The sequence below is a fragment of the Neophocaena asiaeorientalis genome, unplaced genomic scaffold (assembly GCF_003031525.2).
Source record: "Neophocaena asiaeorientalis asiaeorientalis breed wild unplaced genomic scaffold, Neophocaena_asiaeorientalis_V1.1 scaffold5, whole genome shotgun sequence".
In the NCBI taxonomy this organism is placed as follows: domain Eukaryota; kingdom Metazoa; phylum Chordata; class Mammalia; order Artiodactyla; family Phocoenidae; genus Neophocaena; species Neophocaena asiaeorientalis.
This window is the reverse complement of record NW_020174698.1, coordinates 5,612,786-5,637,229: the sequence shown is the minus strand read 5'-3', so window position 1 is coordinate 5,637,229 and position 24,444 is coordinate 5,612,786. Positions and strand designations below refer to the sequence as shown.

Sequence of the window (24,444 nt, the reverse complement as noted above, 5' to 3'; positions counted from 1 at the left end):
TTTGTTCCTTTTTGGGGGTTTTTTTTTTTTTTTTTTTTTTTTTGCGGTACGCAGGCCTCTCACTCTTGTGGCTCCAGACGCACAGGCTCAGCGGCCATGGCTCACATGCCCAGCCGCTCTGCGGCATGTGGGATCTTCCTGGACCAGGGCACGAACCCGTGTCTCCTGCATTGGCAGGCGGACTCTCAACCACTGCGCCACCAGGGAAGCCCTCTTTAGGGGTTTTAAAAGGCATTTGCTACATTTAATTCTGTATTTCATCATTTTGTAATGTGAAAATTATTGGCCTTATGAAAAGATGAAAAATGATTTGTGCATTCTGTTCCTTTCTGGGAAATGTAGTTGTGAAAATACTTGATATCATCATGTATGTTAAAATACAGAAAATTCTCCTATTTTAGGATGTTTTTAAAATTTTTACTTATTGCTGTATCATTAAATTTTCAAGTTTTTTCCTTTGTGTAAACAAGCAAGAAAAATGACTTATATGCAGTTTTGAAGAAAAGTTAGGTAGCAGATTGTTGGGATAATTCTGTTAAATCTTAATGAGGCAGCAAATTTAGGAATAATTTATGTTAACAGCTTAGAAAAAATCCAGAAATAATGTCAAAAGATGAGGTCAAGGACATTCTCCTTCTGTGTGCTAGACTATAACTACTCTCCCTCATGAACTAACTTGAAGGCTTTTTCTTTGGGCTCATGTATGCTTTGAATCAACTAGAAAGCTTAAAAGATAGAAAAATGAGATTTCTTATTGTGTCATTTTTAGGCATGTGGAACATGGCTTAGTGGTGAGGTTTAGCAGATTCGTGTCCGTTTTTATTCTCTAAATACAAAGAAACTACTCAATGAATGAAATATTTAAGATTTTAATACGCTTTTATTTTTTAAAGTTTCTTTTGATATTCTACTTAAATATGGCTCTACAATATTAGGTATAAAAAATGTGCATTGTGCAATACTGCCAGTGGCTGGGGATTATGATGACAGATACGCTTTAAAGGCTTTGTAGAATTTTAAACAGGGACTGTAAAAATTAGTTTCCTTTGGCCTTTAATGACATTGGTACTTAAAAAAAAATTATTTATTTATATTTATTTTTGGCTGCGTTGGGTCTTTGTTGCTGTGCAGGGGCTTTTCTCTAGTTGCGGCGAGCGAGGGCTACTCGTTGTGGTGCGCGGGCTTCTATTGGGTGGCTTCTCTTGTTGCAGAGCACGGGCTCTAGGCACGTGGGCTTCAGTAGTTGTGGCAGACGGGCTTAGTTGTTCTGCGGCATGTGGGATCTTCCCCATGGCTTGAACCCATGTCTTTTGCATTGGCAGGCAGATTCTTAACCACTGTGCCACCAGGGAAGCCTGACACTGGTACCTTTTAAAATGGCATACAGAGAAGACTCTGAAGTAGTTTCATTTTTTCTTTTTATCTTTTAAGAATATAATTAGTAATAAAATGCATTAAAAAATTTTTAAAAGATGATATCAAGGAATATGTAAATTGATCTGAAGCATCAAAGCATAGTTAAAAATACATTACTTGATTAGATTATCTTTAGAATTTTCATAGATTAAGGTTATTTTGCATTATAAGTACTGTGTGACTTCAGAGAAATAGTCTTCAAAGTGTTTTACAAATTTTAATTTGCAATTTTACAAGCTACTGGAGAATTCAAAGATATGAATGGTCTAAAACTATTTTTCACTAAATAGTAGGACATCGCACTAAAATGCGGAATATACAAATGGATGGAAATTTTTGAGCATTGTCCTGAATTTACATATAATTAGTATTTGAGCTTAGAATGAAGACTCAGTTTTTATGAAAATGCAGATACTCTACCACTAAGTGCAAGTGGCAAACCCCAGGTGTGACAATGAAAATGTCTCCAGGCATTGACAAATGTCCCCTGGGGTAGAGAACCACTGATTTTAATAATAGTGGCAGTGTTGCAGACCTTATATTAGGCAAATGGTGCAGAGCTTGCAAAGTGCTTTCCTGTAGCTTGTCTGTGTGACCTTTAACACATCCCTGTGAGTTTGGCAGTGCTTTACAATTGAAGAAACCAAGACTCACTGAGACTAGGTGACCTCTATGGGGTTCCACCCGCGGCAGACCTGGGCTTAAAATCCAGGATTTCTGATACAAGTCCAGTACCTTTAATTTGCATCACTCTGTGTTGAAAAGTTATCATCCTAAACCACTTTTTCACGATCAGTTAAGCCAGAATTACCATTTGTACCAGCTAAGATTTGAAGATGTAGTTATACTGTTTTGAGGTCTGATATTCTTGAACTCGCGTGATTTACTCGGCACTGGCCAGGCCGTTCCCACGTGAACCTGGACCATCTTGAGCTGCTCCATCATTCCTGAAAGCTGATCTCAGCACTTCACTGCACCTGGAAAAATCTCTCAAAAATTCATGTGTAAAATCCTCGCAGAGTAGTGTAGACTTATACTAAAGGCTTTTATGAGAGGGCCTGTGTGCTCTATTACACAGGATCCAGTAAGACTTCCTCAGAATCTCCTTTAAATGCCCTTTTTTCCCCTTGATGTTTCATGTCTTGAGTCACTACCCACATGTCTGCCCCTCTCCTTGTCTCCTCTTGCACAAACACATTACTTGTACCTCTTCCTGCACAGCTCTCTGGCCGCTTCTCCTCACTCCTGGATCTTTTCCTCCAGGTATTTCCCTCATCTTTTCTCATGTATTGTAATTTATCCTTTTCTCAAATTCCTTTGCTATTTTGGGTATATGATCTTGAAAAGATTTTTTTAATCTTCTGTGTTTCAATTTATTTTAATGGAGACAGTACCAACATCTTACCTCACAGGATCGGCGGGAGGCTTCAGGGAACTAATATATGTAAAATGCTCACTCTAGTGCCTAGAACCTAGTGACCACACAAGAAAGGGTGGTTACCATTGTGGTCTCAATGTTGTGTTTATTTTTATTACAGGGCACTGTGGCGAGATGGCTGGGTGGAAGAAATAGATGTTGCCCTCGGGGAGTTTACAATTTAGTTTTATCAATATAGAAGTAGAGGAAACGCTGACTCTGTAAGATCTTTGTGTACTGTTGCTTTAGGAGCATTTTAATTATTAGGCTGTCAGTATTCTTTTGTTGGGTGTCGTGGAAGTGACATCTTCCCTTGGGAAATCTTGTGTTAGGTGTTACTGCATAACTTCCTACCAGGAAAACACTGTTTCCCATTTTACTGTCCTCCAGGTTGCAAGGAATAGAGAAACGCTGAGGTTATTTTGGGTGATGTGGATTTATTGTAAAGATACGTGAGAAGTCAGATCCCAGGATAGTATCTCATGATTTGCCCAATTGCATTCTGCAGATAATGGGAACGTTGTTCAGGATGAAACAGCTTCTATCAGAACAGCCTGCTGTGCTCACGATTCAGTTGTTTCTTATCTCTGCTGTCTTTTTAGGGCTCTGCTTCTGTTGCCAACCCCCTCTCTCTTCCTTTTCTCACTAATTCTGCTGCCTCTGGGCTTCTACGTGCGCTCTTTTCTCTGGGGATTGCTTGGTTTGCTAGTCCATATTCAAACTATTTTCCAGTGCACTCACATTTAGAAGTTGACTAGAGTTGTCTCCAACTGGAAATGGAGGAGGGAAAAGCCACCATTCCTCTTCTTTGTTCTCATTAGGTTGAGAGGGGAAGGCTGATGAGGGACCAGGGATTTTGCTTAGGGGTGGAATGTACAGTTTTTCTAACATACGCATTTAGACTTGTTTGCAGCTCTCTCTCCATGGTGATGCCCCTCCTCACATGTCTGGGGAAATGACAGTTGTCATTCCTGTTGAAATTATTGCTGTCCTAAAAAATCTTAAAGGCCATGAAGAATGGGTTCTCAGACACATTCACTTGGGGACAAATAAATATTACTGCCAACAGAAATGGAATGTTGTCTGCCAGTTTGACCTTTCTGTGGCAAGAATAAAACTTTTATTTTTAGGAAAGATCATAATTATAGTGAGTCATACTGTATATTCCAAGGATACATTTCTGAAAAGATACATGGCCATTGAGAATTTTTCCACTCAACCAGTGGCGCAGTCTGTAAAAGAAGGGTGTTGGGCTTGATGCTCTTAAAATGGACAAGCATTGTGTGATTTTTTTTTTTAACTTAAACGTCCTATTAAACTTTCCAAGTCATTTCTCCAGGATATTTGAGAATAGTTAGACAATTAAGCATTGTTTGGCAGAAGGATCTTGACATCATTCTCATTTCATATGTTGGTTATTTTTCTTCTCGATTTCAGTGTTACCATAAGGAAATTTTGCTTACCTAATCTCTGTTTTGTCTGTGTGTGATTAGATTACAAAGGAAATTAAGATCCTGCAAAATGCAATAATACAACAAGATCAGCGACTGGCCAAAGCAATGAACAGTGATGGTTCCTTTCATATTACCCTGCTAGTGATGCAGTTATTAAATGAAGATGAAATAAACATGTGAGTAATACATCTTTCTGGAATATTGTTTTCCAAGTTATTACTGTAATGTGAGTAATCATAGCAGAACCAAAAGAGGCATTGAAATTCTAAAGAAGTATTCTTTTTTTTTTAAGAAGTATTCTTTTATAATTTGTTCCAGTTAATAAGCCAGTGTACAGAATTAGCCATATAAATATTCTTCCTGATCTACACTTTTTTGGGCTATGCTGCTGCATGGTGTGCAAGATCCTAGTTCCCTGACCAGGGATTGAACCCGTGCCCCCTGCATGGAAGAGCCGAGCCCTAACCACTGGACCACCAGGGAATTCCCCTTAATCTATACTTTTAAACTGTTGTTGTTATCAGATGCATTGGTTATGCAGTTATTTTATCTATGTTAATTATGTAAGCACTCTGGAGTCTGACCATTTAGGTTAGGATTCCAGGTAAAGATTCTGGAACCGTGGCCAAACCACATCTTAACAGCTGCCCAATTTTGGGCAAATCATTTACTTTTTAAATAAATGGAGAAAATAATAGTACTAATACATGTAAGAACTCTTAGTATAGGGCCTGGCACATAGCAGGCACTTGATATTATTAGCTATTCGAGCTGTCATTTACTAGAGTAACAGACAATTTCAGTTTTACTTCCTTCATTCCTAGAGTACCTGTACACCCTGAACCTCCAAACCCAGAGCTGTCCCATAAAAGTTGAGTATTAGTCATTGATTGCTGCTTTCCAGCCTGGAGTGGAGAAACCTTACTCTTCCTCAAATTCTCTGGGATACTTTGTCTGTCGGTATGAGCACCCCTTGCCCTGTTAGCCCCTGTTTAGCCCTCTGGATTAAGCTCAAGCATAAGCTCTTTGGAAAGCCAAAACCAGAATTAACAGGTTACAGGTTACTTCTGTTTTCTCCCCTGACATAGTCTCCTGAGGGAATGAAGAGCAAGGCTTGGATTGGGAAGGGGGCGACAAAAAAGAAAAATAGAAGGGAGAAAACAATAAATTAGTAACTCAAAATATACAGTCAAATTATGATTCGGGTCGTGATGTCTTTTTAAATAGTTAGAACTGCATGTCTTTAAGGATCAGTCTTCTGATCTCTCAACATGATCTACCCAAGAGCAGGTCTGGAGCACGCTGCAGTGACAGAGGGGACCAGAAGATTTTACTTAACTCATTTTCACTGTTCACTTTGCCAATCAGAAGAAAAAAGAAATACTCTGATGCTCCTAAAAGAAAAGAAGCCAGAGAAGATGTGACACACGATGAAAGCCTGAGAGAAAATGAGTGGTCCCCTGTGTGTTAGAATGGTGGACTAGTCAGGATTCCCCAGAGAAACAGAACCAATAGGATGGATATCCATTTGGATATCTAGATATATGGATATATCTGTATCTACAGCTGTAGCTATATATAGAGAGATTTCTTTTAAGGAATTAGCTCACATGACCGTGGGGGCTAAAGTCCACACTCTGCAAGGCAGCCTGGCAAGCGGCAGACCCAGGCGAGGGTTGACAGTATAGGCTCGAGCCCAAAGGCGGCCTGGAGGAAGAATTCCTTCTTCCTTGGGGGACCTCAGTCTTTTCTCGTAAGGCCTGCAACTGACTGGATGAAGCCCATCCACGTTCTGGGGGATGATCTGCTTTACTCAGAGTCTACTGATTTAAATGTTCATCACATCTTAAAGAATTCCTTCACAACAACATCTAGACTGGCGTTTGACCAAACACCAGGTATCATGGCCTCAGTTGATGAACAAAATTAACCAACACAAATGGCAGGAGCAGGAGCAAGTACTGAGCTGGTCTCACGGATGGCAAGTAAGAGATGCTGAACCAATGATTAATTCAGAAGCACTGCATGTGGTCAGTGAAACCACAGCCAGCTGGGAGGAGGGTTGTCATCCAGGATGGGAAGGGAATCTAGAGGCCTTCTGGTGCTGGGCGGAGTGAGCAAATCAGAGGAAGAGGCACGAAGCCAGACACATCCTGGCTCCCCTTTTGGGGTTGACTGTTCCAGCCAGTGTTGGAGCAGAGAACTGGGAGTGATAGAGACACTCACCTTGGTTTGGGGTTCTCAGGGTGTAGCTGGGAAAAGCTCAACTTTTTAGAGAAGTTCCTGTTCAGTAATGCTGAAAGAATGTGCTACCGAGTCGAGGGAGATTTCTAACACCTGCACCTGAGGTAGTTCCTTCAATTCCCCGTTGCCTATCAAGGTATATAGATGGATCCAGAAATTTCTTTGTGCCCTGGTGGGTAGACTTGGAAGGTCAGAGAGAATTGGTGGATCAGAAGGCACAGGATGGGGGACAGCGACACTGCTGAACATCCGTGTTTCTTTTTTTTTTGCGTTACACGGGCCTCTCACTGTTGTGGCCTCTCCCGTTGCAGAGCACAGGCTCCGGACGCGCAGGCTCAGCGGCCATGGCTCACGGGCCCAGCTGCTCCACGGCATGTGGGATCTTCCTGGACCAGGGCAAGAACCCGTGTCCCCTGCATCGGCAGGCAGACTCTCAACCACTGCGCCACCAGGGAAGCCCTATCCGTGTTTCTTGATCAGAGACCCCAGCAGGGATCTTGTGCTTCAGCAGCACATGTCAGTGCAATACTCAGAAAGAACAGGTGGGCTTTCACGGACACGAGTGTAGGGCACCCAGGGATATGACCAGACCAGTCGCCCTGAAATAGGAATCTCTTAGGACCCAAACAGCAAGCAGATCAAAGAGCTTTTTCAGTCCTCTTATAAGAGTATGCTGGATTCCCTGGGAAGGGAAAAACAGTCTTGAAAGGACGTTTGAATTAACTGAATAATTGTACCCCAAAGAGACCTTTTTAAACCAGAGAAGACTGTTACCATTGATTGATAAGTTTAGGGTTTATCTCTCTTATTGGAAATGGGTCTTGGCTATGGCATGTATATATATTTCAGTCTCTGCTCCTCAGCCACGATTCCCCAAACAAATGTTATTTTATTTTATTTCCTTAACAAGTGTTCTGAGTCGGGCAGCACAGAAATGTCACCTTTTTTATACATTGGAGGAAACTGGCAGTCCTAGGAATTAAGCGAATGCGGGTCAGTAGACAAGCCAGAACTAATCAATTTTCTATTATTATTCCATAGAGTGTGATTGTGAAAGATGCAGAGGTAGAGGGAGAGGAGTGGGATGGGGACAGGAGGGAGAAGATGAGCACGAATGCATGAAGGGCGGGAGAGATTAGTCTGCTGGAAGTACAAAAGGCCTCCTGTGTCTCAGTAGCCTCTACTGATGGACACGTAACTGACTAGAAATGCTGTTAAGTGGTGTGCAGTCGGGTTGGGGTGAGGGGGTGGGTATGTTCTCAATGTATTATAATGTTTACATTTCTCAGTGGAGGTGGGACTCCCTTCTCTAGGAGACTTTTTTTTTAACGTCTCTTTTGGAGTATAATTGCTTTACAATGTTGTGTGTGTTTCTGCTGTATAACAAAGTGAATCAGCTATATGTATACATATATCCCCATATCCCCTCCCTCATGCACCTCCCTCCCACACTCCCTATCCCACCCCTCTAGGTGGTCACAAAGCACTGAGCTGATCTCCCTGTGCGATGCAGCTGCTTCCGACTGGCTATCTATTTTACATTTGGTAGTGTATATATGTCCATGCTACTCTGTCACTTTGTCCCAGCTTCCCCTTCCCCTTCCCCGTGTCCTCAAGTTCATTCTGTATGTCTGCGTCTTTATTCCTGTCCTGCCCCTAGGTTCATCAGAACCATTTTTTTTTTAGGTTCCACATATATGTGTTAGCGTACGGTATTTGTTTTGCTCTTTCTGACTTCACTCTGTATGACAGTCTCTAGGTCCATCCACCTCACTACAAATAACTCAATTTCATTTCTTTTTATGGCTGAGTAATATTCCATTGCATATGTGTGCCACATGTTCTTTATCCATTCATCTGTTGATGGGCACGTAGATTGCTTCCATGTCCTGGCTATTGTAAATAGTGCTGCAGTGAACATTGTGGTACATGCTTCTTTTTTTTTTGCAGTGTCAGTTGTTACTTCTCCTTTTTCATTTCCTATTCTGTGATTTGAGTCTTCTCCCTTTTTCCTTGATGAGTCTGGCTGATGGTTTATCAATTTTGTTTATCCTCTCAAAGAACCAGCATTTAGTTTTATTTATCTTTGCTATTGTTTCCTTCATTTCTTTTTCGTTTATAGCTGATCTGATCTTTGTGATTTCTTTCCTTCTGCTAACTTTGGGTTTCTTTTTTTGTTGTTGTTCTTCTTTCTGTAATTGTTTTAGGTGTAAGGTTAGGTTGTTTATTTGAGATTTTTCTTGTTCTTGAGGTAGGATTGTATTGCTATAAACTTCCCTCTTAGAACTGCTTTTGCTGCATCCCATAGGTTTTGGATCATTGTGTTTTCACTGTCATGTGTTTATAGGAATTTTTTGATTTCTTCTGTGATCTCTTGGTTATTTAGTAGTGTATTGTTTAGCCTCCATGTGTTTGTGTTTTTTACAGACTTTTTCCTGTAATTGATATCTAGTCTCAGCCTCGTGGTCGGAAAAGGTACTTGATAACGATTTCAGTTTTCTTAAATTTACCAAGGCTTGATTTGTGACCCAAGATATGATCTATGCTGGAGAAGGTTCCATGAGCACTTAAGAATAAAGTGTATTCTGTTGTTTTGGGATGGAATGTCCTATAAATATCATTTAAGTCCATCTTGTTTAATGTGCCATTTAAAGCTTTTGTTTCCTTATTTATTTTTCATTTTGGATGATCTGTCGGTGAAGGTGGGGTGTTAAAGTCCCCTACTTTTATTGTGTTACTGTCAATTTCCCCTTTTATGGCTATTAGCATTGTGGGATCTTCCCGGACCGGGGCACGAACCCATGTCCCCTGCATCAGCAGGCGGACTCTCAACCACTGCGCCACCAGGGAAGCCCTTAATATTTCTTCTTTGTATTTAATTTTTGATAGTTTGATTATGTGTCTTGGCATGTTTCTCCTTGGATTTATGCTGTATGAGACTCTCTGTGCTTCCTGGACTTAATTGACTATTTCCTTTCCCATGTTAGGGAAGTTTGCAACTGTAATCTCTTCATATATTTTCTCAGACCCTTTCTTTTTGTCTTCTTCTTCTGAGACCCCTATAATTCAAATGTTGGTGCATTTAATATTGTCCCCGAGGTGTCTGAGATTGTCCTCAATTCTTTTCATTCATTTTTCTTTATTCTGCTCTGCAGTAGTTATTTCCACTATTTTATCTTCCAGGTCACTTATCCGTTCTTCTGCCTCAGTTATTCTGCTATTGATTCCTTTTAGAGAACTTTTAATTTCATTTATTGTGTTTTTCATCATTGTTTGTTTGCTCTTTAGTTTTCTAGATCCTTGTTAAATGTTTCCTGTATTTTCTCCATTCTATTTCCAAGATTTTGGATCATCTTTACTATCGTTATTCTGAATTCTTTTTCATGTAGACTGCCTATTTCCTCTTCATTTGTTTGGTCTGGTGGGTTTTTACCTTGTTCCTTCACCTGCTGCATATTTTTCTGTCTTCCCATTTTGCTTAACTTACTGTGTTTGGGGTCTCCTTTTCGCAGGCTGCAGGTTCGTAGTTCCTGTTGTTTTTGGTGTCTGCCCCCAGTGGGTGAGGCTTGTTTAGTGGCTTGTGTAGGCTTCCTGTTGGAGGGGACTGGTGCCTGTGTTATAGTGGGTGGGGCTGGATATTGTCTTTCTGGTGGGCATGGCCACATCTGGTGGTGTGTTTGGGGGTATCTGTAAAGTTAATATGATTGTAGCCAGCCTCTCTGCTAATGGGTGGGGTTGGGTTCCTGTCTTGCCGGTTGTTTGGCCTGGGGTGTCCGGCACTGGAGTTTGCCGGCTGTTGGGTGGAGCTGGGTCTTAGTGTTGAGATGGAGATCTCTGGGAGAGCTCTCGCTGAGTGATATTACGTGGAGCCGGGAGGTCTCTGGTGGACCAACGTCCTGAACTCAGCTCTTCCACCTCGGAGGCTTGGGCCTGACACCAGCCCGGAGTACCAAGACCCTGTCAGCCACATGGCTCAGAAGAAAAGTGAGAAAGAAAGAGAGAGAGAGAGATAGAGGGAGGGAGGGAGGGAGGGAGGAAGGATGGAAGGAAGGAAGGGAGGAAAGAAAGAAAGGTTATTAAAAAAATAATAATAGTAAAAAGAAAAAGAGAGCAACCAATCCAGTAAAGAAATCCACCAATGATAACAAGCGCTAAACACTAAGATAAGCATAAAAATCAGAAACAAAACTGTCGCAGACAGCACACGCCATGTCTACAGTTGCTCCCAATATCCAACTCCTCAGTTTTGGGATGACTCATTGTCTATTCAGGAATTCCACAGATGCAGGTACATCAAGTTGATTGTGGAGATTTAATCCGCTGCTCCTGAGGCTGCTGGGAGAGCTTTCCCTTTCTCTTCTTTGTTCGCACAGTTTCTGGGGTTCAGCTTTGGATTTGGACCCGCCTCTGCATGTAGGTAGCCCTCAGGTATCTGTTCCCACCCATACAGCATGGGGTTAAAGCAGTGGCTGATTGGGGCTCTAGCTCATTCAGGCCAGGGGGAGGGAGGGGTACAGTATTTATAATTGGAATGCGGGGCGAGCCTCTGGCAGTAGAGGCCATCGTGACGTTGCAACAGCCTGAGGTGCGCCATTTGTTCTCCCGGGGAAGTTGTCCCTGGTCTCTGGGACCCTGGCAGTGGTGGGCTGCACAGGCTCCCAGTGGGGAGTGTGGAGAGTGACCTGTGCTTGCACACAGGATTTTTGGTGGCTGCAGCAGCAGCATTAACGTTTCATGCCCGTCTCTGGGGTCCGGCTTGTGCTTGTCTCTGGACCTCGTTTAGGTGGTGCTCTGCCTTCTGTGGGCAGATGGGGAAGGAATCCCCTCTCCTCACGCAGCCCGAAACAATGTTCTCTTGCCTCTTTGGCAGCGCCAGACTCCCTCCCGGCTAGCTGTGGCGCACTAGCCCCCCCTTCAGGCTGTGTTCATGCAGCCAAGCCCAGTCCTCTCCCTGGGATCCGACCTCCGAAGCCCGAGCCTCAGCTCCCAGCCCCCGCCCGCTCCGGCGGGTGATCAGACAAGACTCTCGGGTTGGTGAATGCTGGTCGGCACCAATCCTCTGTGCGGGAATCTCTCCGCTTTGCCCTCTGCACCCCTGTGGCTGCGCTCTCTTCTGTGGCTCTGAAGTTTCCCCCCTCTGCCACCCACAGTCTCCGTCCGTGAAGGGGCTTCCTAGTGTGTGGAAAGTTTTCCTCCTTCACGGCTCCCTCCCAGAGGTGCAGGTCCTGTCCCTATTCTTTTGTCTCTGTTTTTTCTTTTTTCTTTTGCCCTACCCAGGTACATGGGGAGTTTCTTGCCTTCTGGGAAGTCTGAGGTCTTCTGTCAGAGTTCAGTAGGTGTTCTGTAGGAGTTGTTCCACATGTAGATGTATTTTTGATGTATTTGTGGGGAGGAAGGTGATCTCCACGTCTTACTCCTCTGCCATCTTGAAAGTTCCTCTAGGAGACTTTTAGAAATATTTTGGGGGGTATTTTTGGTTGTCACAATTACTGAGGAGTGCCGTGGGCATTTATGGGCAGGTCTCAGTGTTACTAAATCACCTGCAGTACATGGGACAGTCCTGAACTAGGAAGCATTGTGTTGCCCTTAATTGTGGCATCACTTGTTAAAGAGTTACAGTACAGAGCACAGTGACAGTCTGAGTCATTCAGCGCCATGTTTTATAATGTCTGTTTGCAAATTTCAGTTTTGTGTAAAAAATTAAATATTTAGCAAGTCTACTTTGTGTTTGAAGGATTAAAGTGACATTCTTATGCTACTTTATGATACTGGGAGTCACAGTTCTACTGGAAAATGATGACCAGATATTTGCAATTTAGCAATTATTCTTGACTAAGTTGTAACGAAAGATCTAAGTAATAGTTGAAGTTTGCTGTATAGACAAGATAGTATTTTACAGTTCGACCAACATTAATTTCCAACCATGTGTTAGGTACTGAGCTAAGTGCTTTGGCAAAAATAAAGATGAACCATGAATGGATCTTGTAGTCATGGATTATACCAGGTAGTTGACTAGGTCATACGGACCCAAGTAACTGTAATAGATAAATGTAAAAAGTGGTATGTTTCAGTTGGTGTAAAGTATTAATGGAATTGCAAAGGAGAGAAGATTTGCTTCTGGTTTGGGGAACCAGGGAAGTGTTTGTGGCAGAAGTATCAACTTTTAGGTGATGATGAGATTCAAGGTGTGGCTTCATTTTGGGTAGCTGTATAGTGAGAGTGAAACTGATTGGATTTCCTGGTAAGACATTGTTTATATGAAGGATTTTCTAAGTCCCTAATTTTTAAATTTTACCTTTCATCCTATACAGTATAATATGCTAGAGACACATTGTTGGTTTCTTGTTCTGTATTCTTACTTTACTAAGTCTAGTATCATATTTTAGGTGTATTGATTAATGGATTGGATATGGAGTGTGCAAAAACTTTATTTTTTTTTACATATATATTTTTTAATTATTTTTTTGCCGTAATCGGGCCTCTCACTGTTGTGGCCTCTCCCATTGCGGAACACAGGCTCCAGATGCGCAGGCTCAGCGGCCATGGCTCACAGGCCCAGCCGCTCCGCGGCATGTGGGATCTTCCCGAACCGGGCACGAACCCATGTCCCCTGCATCTGCAGGCGGACTCTTAACCACTGTGCCACCAGGGAAGCCCAGAAACATTTATTTTTTAATAATGAATTTCTTCAGGTAGGTATCACCCTTTGTGTCCTCACAGTGCAGAAGAAAGAATAGAAATATGTTAGCCCAGATGCTGATTTGCAAAGACGCTGCCCTACTTTAGTTTTAAGTACAACCTTTGGGTCTGAACTCTAGTTTCAGAATTGTTTCCTACGTGCCTGTACTCTATTCATTTTACCATAAAGAAGTCTTTCCATAAACCGTTATTGAAAAGATATTCTATTTAAAAGAATTTGAAAGTTAGTGATATTTATCAATAGACAGTATGACTCCTTTCACTCTGTGACCAGTGACATCTCATTAGGACAAATTTATTGATTTATGATACTGAAGAACTGAAAAACTGGACTGAATTTAGATCGTCTATATTTCTTTAAAGAAAAATGGGGTATAGAATTCACTGTCTCTGAAAAATCCTGACCTTTAGGGTGGCCTACTTTCATATAGATTTACATTTAAAATGAGTGTATTGAATTCCCCTCATTTACGGTAGATGAGCCGGAAGTGGCTGATCTGTTTTCACATGCTTTTGACTCAGTGTGTGGTGAAGGACAGTATTATAGCAGAAGTGTGTCTTTTTGGATGAACATAAATACAGGTAGGCAAGATTGGATTTTGGATGTGGATTTAGAGGTACAACGAGAAATGCTGACATTTCTAAAGCTGTTTTTAAGCATTATGTATTGTTTTGACAGAGAAACAAGGCTCAGTATGGGAGCTATGGATGAAAATCAGTTAAAAATTTTATAATACGAATACTAATTTAGAAATATGAACGATCTAGAAAAATTCCTAAATTTATTTTCACATATTTGACATAATTACTACTGGTGAACAAATTGCTGATCAAGATAATTTAAATTAATGGTGGTTCACCAGAAGGGTGTTTTAAACCCCTCTCCATAATGTAATGATGTCCTTATTTCTTTTTTGAGTATTTGCTGCCCTCTAGTGAGATTTTATTTTTTTTCTCATAATAAAGTACCTATACCAAACTCCTCTTACTATGGAAATAATTGATCTTAATTTTCAAAATATTCCAAACTGTATAATGTCTAATTCACTAATATAGTAAACATTTATTTTTAGAAAGAAAAATAATGCATTTGAAACACAGAATAGCCCTTAGAGGCTATTTAGCCCGTAGAGGCTAAACAGATACAACAAACTTACGTAGCTGTAGTTGGTAAATGTAAATTGCACTTTGGTTGAACCCAAGTATAATAAATTATCTTATTGTGGAGACGATTATATTTTAAAGAGATAACGTATTTTAAATTTTAGTAGAGTACCTCACAAATAGTAAATACTATATAAGTATTAGTACTTTTAACAAGAATCTAGAACTTTCACATAATCTAATATAATGTTTTGGAGGTATTAGGTTTTTCTGCAATATACTGTCAGTAATATTCTTTTTTAGTTGTCCATGCAGTATTTCCTTGGTTAAAAACCTTTTGGTGAACTATATCTTCTTTTGTGTCTTTAATATAAAATAAATTATAATTAGGTAAAGATTAATTCACTTCTACAGATTTTGTTAAAAATTAATATTAGTTTTATTTTGATCATATGGATTAGATTTTGAAGGTATTTTGAGCATTAAAGTAATTAGTACAAGTATAAAAATTAATTTATCTTTCTAAAACTGTTTCTCATTTGGTTTTGTATATTTTATTAATATGTTACTGAAAAATATATTATTTCTTACCAGTGGTATTGATGCTCTTTTGGAATTAAAACCATTTGTGGAAGAAATCCTCCAAGGAAAAACTTTGACTTTGCCCTTTGAAGGGGTTGACACTTTCAGAAATCAGGTTGGATTTGTGAAGCTGGCAGAAGGAGATCACATAAACCCACTTTTGGAGATAGCAGGTAAAACAAACAGTGATATACTTACATGAAATCTCATCTGTTGAAGAAGCAATTTTTTTCTCCCAAGTCTTATAATAGAGATTTGACATCTTTTAATTTTGGGGAGCCAGTGTAACCTCACTTTATAAGTGAGCTGCTTCAGCATTTGTTTGTATAGGGAAGTAGCCAAATAAAGGGTGGGAAGAGTTATCTTGATTCTTTGACCTGAGGAATATGTTGATTCTGGAAGATGATGGACTGGATCAAGTATTTGTTAGGACTGTCCTAATCATAAGTGTGAAGGATCCAACGCTTATCATGACATTTGACATGTAGTTGGCATTTCGTAAGTATTGAATGAATTAATAAGAATCACCAATTGCCTATTTGGAGGCTTGTGGGCATTGTCAGTTCCATTCCGGAGAATCAGTAGATGAATCAGCAGCATTTTTCTCTGTGCTACCTTTTTACCTTCCTGTTTAGGTACTGCTCTATGAGCAGAAAGTCCATTGGTGGTGGTAGAAGGTCTCACATCCATTGGAGAACACATTGCTTTGTGCAGCACAATTGAAAATGTCAGGGAAATAGAAGCAGAAAATTATAAAACCGGGATGAGTGCTTTTTAAAGATGATCCAGAGATCATAGTTTGGGTGTTAGTAAAACAATTGTTAATGAAACAATTTTAATTTTCATTTCCTCTCATATTGTGCCAGATCGTTTCATGTCATCTCATTTCAGGTTCAATAATCCTTGATTCATAACACAGTCTCATCATTGCTCCATGCTGGGTTTATTTTTATCTATCTGTTTATCTGTCTTAAAATAATATCATAATCATCTGGGAATCCACCACCCAAAACAAAAGCTAGGACCTTGGTAGTAAACTAACCATATTGTCCTTTTCATTAATCTATCCTTTGGCCTTCCTTCATTTTAAGCTAATCATCATCCTGAGGTCAGGGTTTATTTCCTTGTATTCTTCCCAAGTATATGTATTTTTAATTGGTTTTAATCTTATAAAAAGGATATCATATTGTATGAGATCTTTTGAGACATACTTTTTAAAAAACTTAATATATTGTCTTTATGCAGTTTTTAGTTGCCCATTCAAAAATGCACCTCTTTAGGGGTGAGGGAGGCATGAGGATCAGATTTCATTTCATTGTTGGTTAAGTTTTTCTTTTGTGGAGCAAAGTATGTATAAACAACAAACAAGCAAGCAATTAAACAATAGTCATGAGTCAAGTAGGATTTAAAATCATTAGTTGGCCTAGGAGAAGGCAACTCTAACAGTTTTGATGGCAAAGCATTTGGGAACCCATGCCTTCAGTTAACAGACTTAATCTGTTCATCCTGAAATGCTCTGGAGAAAATGCTAGATTCAGGTCTTTCCTTTTGTAATATAAATATGTCTGAGCTCAAGAAACATTTCTAATTAGTCATTCATTCATTGTTCTTTTAAATAATTCAATGGGTGCTTGCAACATTGAGAATTCCATCCATTCTTAGCAATATTCTCACAAAGGCAGTTCCCAGTATTGATGAAAGAGCCATTGTGTGGTGAGGAATGTGAAATCTCACCAGCTTTAGCATGACTCTGAGCTCAAGGGTGTTGGTTTGTCATTTTAGAAAAGGCCACTGCCCCTGTAATTCCTTTCTAGATGCCAGAGACTGTTTCTTAAAAATATATATTCTTTTCTAAATGTTTAAACAAACATTACAAGAAATGGAAAATAGAATGGCACTCTGTCTACTCATATAATCACTTGCTTTTAATTTTGTGTGTGTATTGTTTTGGATTACGTTTTTTAGTTTTTAATTTTTTTTAGCTGCGTCCTGCAGCGTGTGGGATCTTAGTTCCCCACCAGGGATCGAACCCGTGCCCCCTGCAGTGGAAGCACGGAGTCCTAACCACTGGACCGCCAGGGAATTCCCTGGATTATAGTTTTTATGCAGTTTTATAAGAAATCTAAATATTTGAATATGTATATGGAAAATTTCAGTGAAGTTTAGTTGAGCCTCAATTTGTGTAGAGTTCAGATAGTCCAGATGTTCAATACATGGAATTTTTGTTAATATTTTACTTCATTAGATTTATTTTTAAAAGAATTCCTCAGGATTAGTATTGCTTTAGTCCAACAGGATCAGTAAAATAATGTCATTTGTTTTTGTGTCATATTTTATAAACTTTTTAAATATATTACAACTTTCAGAAGAATATATTCCATTGACCAGGGTAATACATTTCTTAGATCATTGTTATAAACTATGTATATGTGTATGCTTATACAAGAATATTAAACTCTTATTTGTTCAACATAAAGGAGGCAGAGCTAGTTGACTTAATCGAAAGAAGGAAATTTTTTTTTTAAGGAAAGGAATTTATTGTTTACATCACTGAAATAGTCCCCATAAGAACAATACGTACCGTATTTATTTGAAAGAATCAGATTCCTTTCAGATAGAAAACTGTATAAAGCAATACTGTCAACACAAAACAGTGGTCATATTACATATCTACAGGCATAAGCATTGCAAATAAATTTTTCTTTTTAATCTTATGGCTAGATATTTTCACTGCAACACAGTGTTTGCACTTAGAGAAGACAGAGCTGGAACAGGACAAAAACTTTTTGTTCATGCTTTTTAGGGCTGAACCAGTGATACGTCCCATTTCAAAATGTACTGCCTTTAACTGCTTTTAGGACAGTGGTTTTAGGCAGGAGTGCTTCTACTTGGCTAGCACAAAGAAACACACTCTTGTTCCTTAGTTTCATTCCTCATTCTCATGTTTCCTGTTTGTCACACTATGACATATCTATCAGAGCAGACATTTTCCAGTTTTGCTTAAAGAACACTGACACACATACACACCAAACTGAGACAGCTCAGAATTTAGAGATGTTAAGTAGTGAAGTAATAAGAGAAATTGTGTTTATGACAAAGGAATAAGAAAAACTCTCAGTGGTTTTAAGCATACCAAACTAGGTTTCTTACTAAAAACTTTTCTTATTTTGGTTTTAAAAATAGTATTTTCAGATTGGGTTTGGGCTTAGATAAAAACACAGTGAGACAAAAACACAAGACATACTTGTTTCCAAAGTCACAAAATGACATTGTTAAGTATACGTTTTTGTCCACTTTATAAATTTTTCTTTTTAATCTTATGGCTAGATATTTTCACTGCAACACAGTGTTTGCACTTAGAGAAGACAGAGCTGGAACAGGACAAAAACTTTTTGTTCATGCTTTTTAGGGCTGAACCAGTGATACGTCCCATTTCAAAATGTACTGCCTTTAACTGCTTTTAGGACAGTGGTTTTAGGCAGGAGTGCTTCTACTTGGCTAGCACAAAGAAACACACTCTTGTTCCTTAGTTTCATTCCTCATTCTCATGTTTCCTGTTTGTCACACTATGACATATCTATCAGAGCAGACATTTTCCAGTTTTGCTTAAAGAACACTGACACACATACACACCAAACTGAGACAGCTCAGAATTTAGAGATGTTAAGTAGTGAAGTAATAAGAGAAATTGTGTTTATGACAAAGGAATAAGAAAAACTCTCAGTGGTTTTAAGCATACCAAACTAGGTTTCTTACTAAAAACTTTTCTTATTTTGGTTTTAAAAATAGTATTTTCAGATTGGGTTTGGGCTTAGATAAAAACACAGTGAGACAAAAACACAAGACATACTTGTTTCCAAAGTCACAAAATTACATTGTTAAGTATACGTTTTTGTCCACTTTTTGTGTGTGTGTGTGTGTGTGTGTGTGTGTGTGTGGAAAAAAACTCAGTACTCTATGCTGGAGAAAATGTTTTTCAGGAGTTACAGTATATTCATACAGGGGGAAAAAGGTTTTCTTTTTTTTTTTTGCATATCGCTGTGATCTTCAAAAAATATAAAATTAAATTTACAGAAAACTGGAAGACCAAGTATAAGCAGTCTGGTATTTACTGCAATGTCCAGCACTATCATAATGATCTTTAGCATAAAAGCGAAAAGAAATTCATGGATCTCAGGCATCTTCAGTAACTGCCAGTATAGCTTGTAACTGCTGTCCTTGCTTCTTTGAGAGATGCCTTTCCCAGTATTTGTGATTTAGGTCCAAAAAGTCATCTAACTTTGCTATTTCCTTGAGGTACTGGGTTAATTTTAAAAGTTCTTTGTCTTTATCGCGATTTAGGTGTGCTTTCATAAAAGTTCTTAGCTTTAGTCCATTCTGTAGGTTCATTAGAAAATTTCTTCCTATGTCATCAAACATGATGGGTTTTTTTGCTGTAAAACTCTGAAAACTTTCCCCATATAACACCAAGAGGCTTTACATCTATTAATCCTCTCCTGTTACCATAGCAGCACTGTCCAACATGAAGATAATCTTGTAATTTGCATTTGTACTCACTCCCAGCTCTTTCATTTTAGCTTCAATCCACTTCAGATCAGATAACAATGTCATAATCCTCATACGCAGATGTTAGGAATTCATGAAGATATGGCCACATTAATTCTATCCCAGTATCTGCACAAGAGACTATGGTCAAATAATATATAATCAACACCTAGTACCAAAGGTTTTTTCCCTTCCCTGGGAGGATTGAAAATTTCCACTTTGTACTCTTTTACGCCGTGGGAAATTTTCAGTAGGTTTTCCTCCCTATTTTCTGCTTCAACTACTTTATCTTCAATATCAGAGTCGTTAACAACATCATCATTGTCAGGAGGTGGACCTGAGGCATCTTCCAAGCTCTCCTCATGAGTTCCCATCATTATGATTTTAGTATTTGGTTTCAGTTTGAGAGCTCCAAGCTTAACATAATTTTCTGCAGGTTTGCCTTTAACTTTGAGTCAAAGTAACTTCTGACATTTTGGTAACACTCCCGTAAGGGTCTTGAGAAATTGAGATCTAGCACAGTATCATCTTCTGAAAGTGTGGTCACTGAATATTCCTGTCTACCCCATTTTACAATGATAGGAGGAGCCATCCTTGAAACATACGATGAGGCAGCTTGCATTCAGAAAAAGATACCTGGAGCGCGGCGGAACCGGCAGCAGCCCAGGAAAAATTTTTAAAGAACATAACTTTAATTATTAAAGTGTTGATAAAGAAGTTAAGTTTAAGTATATGTTATGAAGTGAAACTAACTTGAAAAATAGTTGAAAATTATAGTTCATGAATAGTCTGATTTACCTAATTTTCATAGAGTTTTTCAATTTTCAAGTTAAAAGAAACAAATTCTTAAAATATTTCACAGTTGTTACAAAAAAAGGACTGAATTTTAGATACAAATATTTGAACTCATTGAAAATTTACAGGGTAAAGAGTAATTTAGAATTAATGTGTAATATTGAAGAAAATTATTACGCATTTTGAACTAATAGTCTGAATTGATGAGTTAGTAACTGTTATTTTTGGTAGATGCCTGTGGACTGAAGAGACCACGCCCATCTTTTTTTTTCTTTAATAATTTTTATTGGGATATAGTTGATTTACAATGTTGTGTTAGTTTTAGGTGTACAGCAAAATGAACCTGATATACATATATCCACTCTTTTTTAGGTTCGTTTCCCATATAGGCCATTACAAAGTATTGAGTAGAGTTCCCTGTGCTATACAGTAGGTATTAGTTATCTGTTTTATACATAGTAGTGTGTATGTGTGAATCCTAGTCTTCCAGTTTATCCCTCCCCCACCCCGTAACTGTAAGTTTATTTTCTACATCTGTAACTCTATTTGTTTTGTAGATAAGTTCATTTGCAGCCTTTGTAAAGATTAGTTATCTATTTTATATATAGTAGTGTGTATATGTCAATCCCAATCTCCCAATTTATCCCTCCCCACCTCTTTCCCACTTGGTAACAATAAGTTTGTTTTCTAAATCTGTGACTCCATTTCTGTTTTGTAAGTAAGTTCATTTGTACCATTTTTTTAGGTTCCACATATAAGTGATATCATATGGTATTTGTCTTTCTTTGTCTGACTTCACTCAGTATGACAATCTCTAGGTCCATGCATGTTGCTGTAAATGGAATTATTTCACCCTTTTTTATGACTGAATAATATTCCATTGTATAAATGTACCACATCTTCTTTTTTTTTTCTTGCGGTACATGGGCCTCTCACTGTTGTGGCCTCTCCTGTTGCGGAGCACAGGCTCTGGATGCGCAGGCTCAGCGGCCGTGGCTCATGGGCCCAGCCGCTTCGTGGCATGTGGTATCTTCCTGGACTGGAGAACGAACCTGTGTCCCCTACATCGGCAGGCAGACTCTCAACCACTGTGCCACCAGGGAAGCCCCCACATCTTCTTTATTCCTTCCTCTGTCAGTGGACATTTAGGTTGCTTCCGTTTCCTGGCTATTATATGGAAACACAAAAGACCACGAATAGCCAAAGCAATCTTGAGAAGGAAAAAAGGAGCTGGAGGAATCAGGCTCCCTGACTTCAGACTGTGCTACAAAGCTACAGTAATCAAGACAGTATGGTACTGGCACAAAAACAGAAATATAGATCAATGGAACAGGATTGAAAGCCCAGAGCTAAACCCACACACATATGGTCACCTTATCTTTGATAAAGGAGGCAAGAATATACAATGGAGAAAAGACAGTCTCTTCAATAAGTGCTGCTGGGAAAACTGGATAGCTACATATAAAAGAATGAAATTAGAACACTCCCTAACACCATACACAAAAATAAACTCGAAATGGATTAGAGACCTAAATGTAAGACTGGACACTATGAAACTCTTAGAGGAAAACATAGGAAGAACACTCTCTGACATAAATCACAGCAAGATCTTTTTCGATCCACCTCCTAGTGTAATGAAAATAGAAACAAAAAGAGACCACGCCCATTTTTGCGCACTGTGTTCATGTAGGTTTATGGTGGTAGCCGCTTGAGGGAGCTGGTATACAGCAGCCAAGACTGTGTCTCAGCTTACTACCTTGACCTTGAGTGATCCTGTTTTTCCAGAATAAAAATCACCTTCTGCTTTCCAAGCAGTACACAACAGCTCATAGAGCTAAGAAGGTATTGAAAATTAGGCATTTACATGTCATTTCTCCACATTTCACAGTGATGAAATTGCACTGGAAGCTTTTTGCATAGAAATGAATGTGATTTCATTCATTTTTTTGTGTGAAATGTAATTTTGTTAAGAAGTGTATTAGATTGAGAGATTGCTAAAAATTTAGCCTGCTGGGATTATAATAGTCCTTGCAAATCTTTTTTTTTTAAATGAGAATAATGTGCTTGTTTAGCATGATAAAAGATTCCAAGTGCATTTATCTCATAAAAGGAAAAATGAAAGGTTTTCAGGGTGTTCATTTGAACATTACTCTTTCTCTTATTATGACCGTCATGTTCCCCAAAAGATGGAGAGTATATGCCCTGTGTTTCTGCTCCTTGTGGGGATTCTGTTCAGTTGCTGGTATCTTCGGGCCTTTTTCTAAACTGTTCTGCTTTTGCACTTCTAACCACCACAGTCAGATGGGCATCCCAGCAGCCTGCTGACCCTTCCCCGTAATGGCTGGACTAAGCTGTCTTCAGAGACATCAGCACACCTTAGCCACACATCATTTAGAACTAAGCAAAGACAAGCTTTTCTCCCCAGCCAGAATGTCTGAATCACAGCCCCACTCCCTAGAGGGCCCTCAGAGCCTCTTGTCGCACACCCTACCTCTGTGCAGGCCCTCAGGCACAAATCCTCATACTTCTCCCCTCTCACCTCTCTTTTTACCTTTTCCATTGTCCCGTATAGGGACAAATTGTTTTTCCTTCTACCCTCCTAGATTCTCCCCCAGGGACCCTGTAGACTTAGACTGACAACAGATTAACAAGGGAAAAGCAAAGGTTTAGTAATGTGTCCAGTACACATCACATGGGTGAAACCTCAATGAAGAGTAACTCACGGGGGTGGCTAGAATGTGGGCTCATATAGCATCTTAACAGAAGAATAATAAATTTGTAGAGAAGTGACAAGACAAAGGAAAAGGGTTTTAAGCTTTCAGGGCGGGCAGACTGGGGGGGGCCTCTAATGGAGTAAGGTTTGTGTGTATAGGTCCGCCTTGGCCATACAAATTCCCCAGGAGAGGGGGCTTTTGGCAGTCCTCGTTTTTCACAGGTGTCTGCTTTTGGTCAGACAAGGGAAGCTCTGGGAAAGTTTCTTTTTGCATCTATTGATTCTCTTTGTCTCTAGCTCAAAATATGTCTTATGCCCAAGTGGCACATTTTGGGGTGGCATATTCCCTATATCTTTTATTTTACTTGATTTTCAATCAAACACTTAAATGGATTTACTTTATGCTGGATATTATTCTAATCATCTTACAAATGTTAACCCTTTCAGTCTTAACAACTATGTGAGACAGGGATGATTGTCATCACCCCCGTTTTACAGTTGGGAATCTGAGGCACAAAGAGGCTAAATAATTTGTTAGTAAGTGGTAAAGCCAGGACGCAAATCCAGGCAGTCTGGCTCCATATTCTTTGTTCCTTTTTTTTTTTTTAACATCTTTGTTGGAGTATAATTGCTTTAAAATGGTGTGCTAGTTTCTGCTGTATAAAAAAGTGAATCAGCTATACATATACATATATCCCCATATCTCCACCCTCTTGCGTCTCCCTCCCACCCTCCCTATCCCACCCCTCTAGGTGGTCACAAAGCACCGAGCTGATCTCCCTGTGCTATGAGGCTGCTTCCCACTAGCTATCTATTTTACATTTGGTAGTGTATATATGTCCATGCCACTCTGTCACTTCGTCCCAGCTTACCCTTCTCCCCTTCCCGTGTCCTCAGGTCCATTCCCTATGTCTGTGTCTTTTTTCCTGTCCTGCCCCTAAGTTCTTCAGAACCCTTTTTTTTTTTTTTTAGATTCCATATATTTGTGTTAGCATACGGTATTTGTTTTTCTCTTTCTGACTTAATTCACTCTGTATGAGAGACTTGAGGTCCATCCACCTCACTACAAATAACTCAGTTTCGTTCCTTCTTATGGCTGAGCAATATTCCATTGTATATGTGTGCCACATCTTTTTTATCCATTCATCTGTCAGTGGAAACTTAGGTTGCTTCCATGTCCTGGCTATTGTAAATAGAGCTGCAATGAACATTGTGGTAAAAGACTCTTTGAATTATGGTTTTCTCAGGGTATATGCCCAGTAGTGGGATTGCTGGGTCCTCTGGTAGTTCTATTTTTAGTGTTTTAAGGAAACTCCATACTGTTCTCCATAGTGACTGTATCAATTTACATTCCCACTAACAGCACAACAGGGTTCCCTTTTCTTCACACCCTCTCCAGCATTTATTGTTTGTAAATTTTTTGATGATGGCCATTCTGACCGGTGTGAGGTGATACCTCATTGTAGTTTTTTTAA

At 39.4% G+C, this 24,444-nt stretch overlaps 1 protein-coding gene across 2 annotated transcripts in view; it reads left to right on the top strand.

The window, feature by feature from the left end:
• Window positions 1–24,444, top strand: part of AKAP7 (A-kinase anchoring protein 7) — a 133,593-nt gene that overhangs the window by 20,492 nt on the left and 88,657 nt on the right. Inside the window, exons 3-5 of one of the 2 annotated variants that reach the window (XM_024759076.1) lie at window positions 4,327–4,463; window positions 6,843–7,073; window positions 14,929–15,089. In XM_024759076.1, the coding sequence (XP_024614844.1) occupies window positions 4,327–4,463; window positions 6,843–7,073; window positions 14,929–15,089 (529 nt within the window). The remainder of the gene's footprint in view (window positions 1–4,326; window positions 4,464–6,842; window positions 7,074–14,928; window positions 15,090–24,444) is intronic. The other variant, XM_024759075.1, reaches the window with a different exon arrangement.